General features: G+C 51.3%; 1 protein-coding gene across 1 annotated transcript; it reads left to right on the top strand.

Annotated features, from left to right (window-relative positions):
- Positions 1–345: 345 nt before the first annotated feature.
- Positions 346–4,537, top strand: FABP6 (fatty acid binding protein 6). Its single transcript, XM_070417091.1, has 4 exons — positions 346–426; positions 1,764–1,939; positions 3,127–3,216; positions 4,469–4,537. The coding sequence occupies exons 1-4, from the start codon at positions 360–362 to the stop codon at positions 4,520–4,522; spliced, it is 387 nt and encodes a 128-aa protein (XP_070273192.1). The 5' UTR covers positions 346–359; the 3' UTR covers positions 4,523–4,537.
- The last annotated feature ends 1,153 nt before the right edge of the window (positions 4,538–5,690 follow it).

Genomic DNA, 5,690 nt, shown 5'->3' with positions numbered 1-5,690 from the left:
TCTGGATGAATGGAGGGAGGGATGGGCAGAGTGGATGACACCCCAGCCCCTGTGGCAGTGCTGGCCCTGGTTCTGCTGGGACTAGCAATGGGACTGCAACAGCAATGGGATTGCAACAGCAATGGGATTGCAGCCAGCACTTCCCTGGGTGAATAACCTCAGGGCTGTGCTCCTCCAGGCCTTGCCCACATCATAAAACATCAAGAACTTCCTCTTCAGGGGCAGGAGGGAGAAGTGGGGTGACTCAGGGGCTGAGCCTCAGCATCTGGGAGGGTTTATAAGCTGGGCCACCAGACCCTTCAGCACCACGAACCTTATTCCTCACCCCTTGCTCCCAGGCCTCCAGGTCTCCCGGCAGCATGGCCTTCAACGGCAAGTACGAGATCGAGAGTGAGAAGAATTATGACGAGTTCATGAAGCGCCTTGGTGAGTGGGGTCCTAAGAACATCTTCCTGGGCTGGTCTGTAACAACTAGCACTGGTCCAGGAACCCAAATTCCTGGGGTAAAGTGGGACCGGACTTCATTTACTCATTCATTTACTCCTTCCTTTGTTGAGCCTCTATCCCAGGCTCTCGGGCTAATAAGAACCATAAAGACTCTTTGGCTTTAAAACTCTTCGGGAATATTAGTATCTCCAATTTACTGATAGAAAACTTGAGGCCCAGAGAAGAGGAGTCTCTAGTCCAAGGTTATACAGCTAGAACCTGGTGAAGTAGAGACTTGATTGGTTTATTCATGCCAACATTTATTGAACACCTACTGTATGGCTAGGGCCAACTCACTGATCCTGATGGGCCACCACAGCTCTTGCCCAAGGTCACGGTAAGTCTCTGGCAGAGGATATTAGCACCCAGGACAGGACCTTACAATGAGATGATGAGTGATGTCTCCACATCATGCCTTGTAAGAGGTGACAAGGAGTTACCAAAGACTAGGTTTGATAAGCTCCTTCTTCATTCAGTCATTCAACAAACAAAGGCCTCTTACTGTGTTAGGCTCTGTGGGCAGAGATCAAAGACCCCATGCCTCTTACTTGCTCAATCTGCAGCACTGGTTGTGAGGAACCAATGAGACAGTGGAATTAACAACCCTGCAGAAATCCTGGTGCTCTAATACTGAGGCAGTGTGATTGTCAGGGACCAGTGCCCTCATCCTGGTGACAGAGAGGCCCCCAGAGCGGTGCTCATGTGTCCTGGGGCCTTGGGGAGACCAAAGCCCTTCTGAGTCAATTGCTGGGAGTGGCCCTGAGGCACAGTGACTTGGCCTCCCCTGCAGCAGTCTAGTGAGGCATTAGAAGGGAGCCAGTCCCAGATCTAGACCTGGTGCTGCCCGGAACCTTGACTGAGATGCCGGGAGGCCCCTTTCCTGCTGTGGGTCTGCACTTCCTAATCTGTGAAGATAGTCTTGAAGGTCCCCTTCGTTCTAGAAATTTGTGAGCTTGGCCAGTTTCTGTGATAATTATGTTATGTCACGATCAGAAGAACAGCTGTTATTTATGAGTATAAACTATATGGCAGGAGTTTACAAGACACACTTTAATCCTTACCCCAGCCCTGTACAATGGGCTTTCTTATCCCCATTTTGTATGGAAACACTGAGGTGTGGAGAGGTACTTGAACAAGCTGCAATGGTTCACGGTAGAACTGAAATTTGTGCTTTTAACTGACAGGGGGGCCTGCCCCAGTGGAGGCGAGCTCTTTCCCAAAGCCACATGTTGTAAGCAGCTCTTACATGGCCTTTCTGCTTGTCCCCCCCGGGCCAGGGCTCCCCAGCGATGCAATTGAAAAGGGCCGTAATTTCAAGATCGTCACGGAGGTCCAGCAGGATGGGCAGAACTTCACCTGGTCCCAGCACTACCCTGGGGGCCACTCCATGACCAACAAGTTCACCATTGGCAAGGAGTGCGACATGGAGACCATGGGAGGCAAGAAGTTCAAGGTGAGAAGCCACTGGCCACTCCTCCCTTTTCCCTCAGGCTTCCAGCCAACTTCTGGGTCTCAAATATGTACTGTGGGGCTGCTCCCCAACTTGAGGTGTCTTTCTCTAGTCTAGTCTCCAGCAGTAAGAGCTTGAGTTCCTTGGCAGTTGACACACTCCTTGGTTTTACCAGCAATGCTACTGTCAATAATAAATAATATGATGATAATAGAATTTGTTAACATTTACTGAGCTTACTGTATGCCAGACACTTGCTGAATACTTCACATGTTAATGCAGTTAATCCTATGAGGTCGCCAATTATTAGCGATGGGGATGTTGGTCTGAGCCCTGGGATTAAATAGCTTGCCCGATCACACAGCAGGGACAGGCCTTCACACCCAGGCAGTCTGGCTCCAGAAAGCATAACTACATTTTATGCTGCCTCTGGGTAGCCTAGAGTTGAAGTAGACACTAGAATCAGACTCACCTGGGTCTGAAACTGTACTCTTGGGTAACAAAAAAAGTGAAAGGTGGCTGGCTGGCTGCTCCCATCCTGCCCAGACTGGTCCCTCAGGTCCTCTACCCATTCTGGGTCCCCTCCGGAGCCCCCCAACCATGCCCATGAGAACTTTGCTCTTCAAGCTGCCATGTGAAGAATAAGTAGTCATCATATTCATATTCTGCCACTTGGCTCTTCTAAAAATTTAACAATCTCTCATGATGTCTTTCTCTGTCAGTAGTACATATCGATTTGTCTTATTCTTTTTAATGGCTGCACGGTATCCTATGTTAGGGAAATGCTGTCATTTATTTAACGCTCCCTCATCACTAGATATTTAGGTTATTTACCAGTGGGTAACCTAGGTTGGATATTTAGGTTGTTTACAGTCACAATCTGCAAGCAACACCCTTGGACAACATCATCCTCATAATGATGATCACTACTAACAGTGCCTGGCACTGTTCTAAACACTTTACATGTGTCATCTTAAATCACTTGCTCCTCTCAATAGCTCTATGAAGTAGGTATAGTTACTAGCTCATGTTAGTGATGCACAACTGAGGCACAGTAAGGTTGAGTGAGTTGTATCTTTGGTTTATGTAAAATAAGTAAATTCCCAGAGAAGATTGCTGGGGCTGCAGAGAGGACCTTCACCCCTGAGGGTCTGGCCTAACTCACACTCAGTGTTATGATTCCTTTCCAGGCCACTGTGCAGATGGAAGGCGGGAAGGTGGTGGTGGATTTCCCCAACTATCACCAGACCTCGGAGATCGTGGGTGGCAAGCTGGTGGAGGTGAGTGTCCTGCTGGATCCTGGGGGGACTGGAGTGTTTTTCTGCTCCCGGCCATGGCCCCTGAGAGGCAGGCCTCTGAGCAGCTGGCTTTATAAGGACTTCCTGTGTGCCAGGCCTTGTGCTCTCATTTGATCTTCACAATAATCCTGGAAGGTAGGGATTTTTATCCCCATTTACAGGTGAGGAGACTGAGGCCTGGGGAGGCTAAGTGATTAGCTGGCGGGCACATAGCTTTTATGATGAAGCCGGGATTGGTGACTCCGGGGCTCACACTCAGCGACCTCAGAGGCCCACGCCTGGAAGCCCATAGGACCTTCTTTGAGTGTCAATGAAGGGCAAGTCCAGGAGAACCCTGCCAGGACCAACACTCTGCTCCAGCTAGATCTTCTGATTTTTCGAGAGAGGCTGAAAATGTGCACTTCTTTGTGAAATCTCCAGATTAAATGTTGACAACTAATGAAATGTTTTTTTAAAAATCCTGGCAGGGCCAACACACACACCTGGGGGGACTGACCCCTCCTGTACTCGGTGCTCTATAAACACAGGTTGAAATGCTCTCGTGGGATGCCCTTCATCTCACTTCCATTTCTAGCCCCCAGCCCCTAAACCTGGGGCTCCACAATGTTCCCCAGGGGAAAGAAATGGAGGTGAAGTTAAGAGGAAAGCTTGCTGCTTTCCTGTGAAGAACATTAGAACAGCTGCCGACATGCACATCTTATGACAGCGTGTCTCTGTGGCCTTGAGCCCTGGCACTGCACACAGGGGCCTTCACTGAACAGTATCCTCTTGCCCGCCTCTTCCACAAAACCTTATGCTTCCTGAGGGCAGGGGCCACACCTTCCCATCACCAAGCACGGGTGCCCCACACATACCAAATGGTGCAGAGGTTGAGTGTGGCCTCTTGACCTTAGAGATTCTCTAAACTTCAGTTTTCTCATCTGTACAATGGGGGCAACCTCGCAGGGCTGCTGGGAGGTCTCAGTGGGGTGATGCAAGGGAAGTGACTGGCCTGGTGAACTGAAATGAACAAATAAGTGGAAAGTTATCCTGCAGAGTCATCTGCTTAGCACTTTTGCTACACTGAGTCTGCACAGTGATTCATGTAACAACTTGAAAAACAGGCCCAGAGAAGTGGTGCAACTGAGTCATTTCTACTCCGGGCTGGGACTGGAGGCTGGTCTTCTGCAGGCTGTGCCCCATGGTCACCCTGGGATCCCTGCATTGATGCCCTCTGTTCCGCTTTTTCTTTCAGATCTCCACCATCGGAGGTGTGACCTATGAGCGTGTGAGCAAGAGGCTGGCCTGAGCAAGCAGGCGGGGCTCCAAGGGGCTCCAGAGCTTCCAATAAAGCTGGTCCAAGAGTGGACATTCTGCTCACTCCAGATCCTCTCTGTCTTTGTTTTCTGGAGTCCTGGGGGTAGTTTCTGGCTGGGGGAGGGTGGGAAACCCTTGAGGATGGGTACACAGGCCAGACCTTGGCCCTGAGATCCCTGTGGGACCTGTGTCGTGGCAGAGGGAGCCTTGTGTGTGGACTGGATATGCCTGAGCCCCTGCAAGAAGCCAAAGGCGGTGCTCAAGAAGCACCCCTCTGTGGACCCCACACCCCACTCTGCTACCCACCACTGTGTGGTGGAGATAATCCTCTAAGGAGACAAATGCCACCTGGGAGGGGTGACACACTGACTGAGATGGGCCACAGGACAAGCATATCAGAATTGGTGTGTGTGTGGGGGGGGGGGGGGGGGCAGGGAGGGGGAGGAATGGCATTTCCAGGAAAGGCCCCTGCTGCTCGGCTACATGGCTGCACAACACGTCCCTGGCTCTGCCGCTAACTTCCTTTGGGCCTCAGTTTACCTACTGGTACAAAGGGGGGCCAGGAGAACCGGTGAGGGACTGAGGAAAAATGATGGCCCATGAGTTGGCAAAGGGGCAATGAGAGTGACAGGAAGGGACGGGGGTGTCATGGTTTGGACTAGCAGCTTGGGCAGCAGTGCCTGGGAGACACTGAGAGGCTGTGGTGGGCTGGGGAAGGTGGTCACGGGGTCACTCCGACCCCCTGGGGGGTGCCTGAAGCCTGGAGTCAGGGAGGGTGCCGAGGCAGCATTTGGATTGAGCAGATGTCCCTGCCTGGTGACTGCATCCGCCAGGCCCTGGGAGTGGGAAAGGGAGGCCTGCTGGCCTCAGGCAAGATAATCCCTAGCTCAGGGCCTTTCCTCCTCTCCCACCTCCTGGGAGTGGCGCCACCTCTGCGTACCACCTTGATCCGTTTTTACCCCGTGTTTTTCTGCACAATTCTCCTATTTGTACTACAATGAAAACTGTCTGTCACTCCCACACATGAAAAGCCAATGTCATTTGCCATAAAGGAAACTATTTAAAACACTGATGTTGACTACAAGCTTGGTTCTCTTGCCTGCTCACAGCCCTGAGCTGGGACCTCCCTTTGGGAACAGGGTGAGAGAGACGTCAAGTTA

Source organism: Myotis yumanensis, unplaced genomic scaffold (assembly GCF_028538775.1).
Source record: "Myotis yumanensis isolate MYYU_CA2020_CCGP unplaced genomic scaffold, mMyoYum1.0.hap1 SCAF_5, whole genome shotgun sequence".
Classification (NCBI taxonomy): Eukaryota; Metazoa; Chordata; class Mammalia; order Chiroptera; family Vespertilionidae; genus Myotis; species Myotis yumanensis.
The sequence above is the reverse complement of the archived record's forward strand: the minus strand, read 5'-3'. Positions and strand labels throughout refer to the sequence as shown.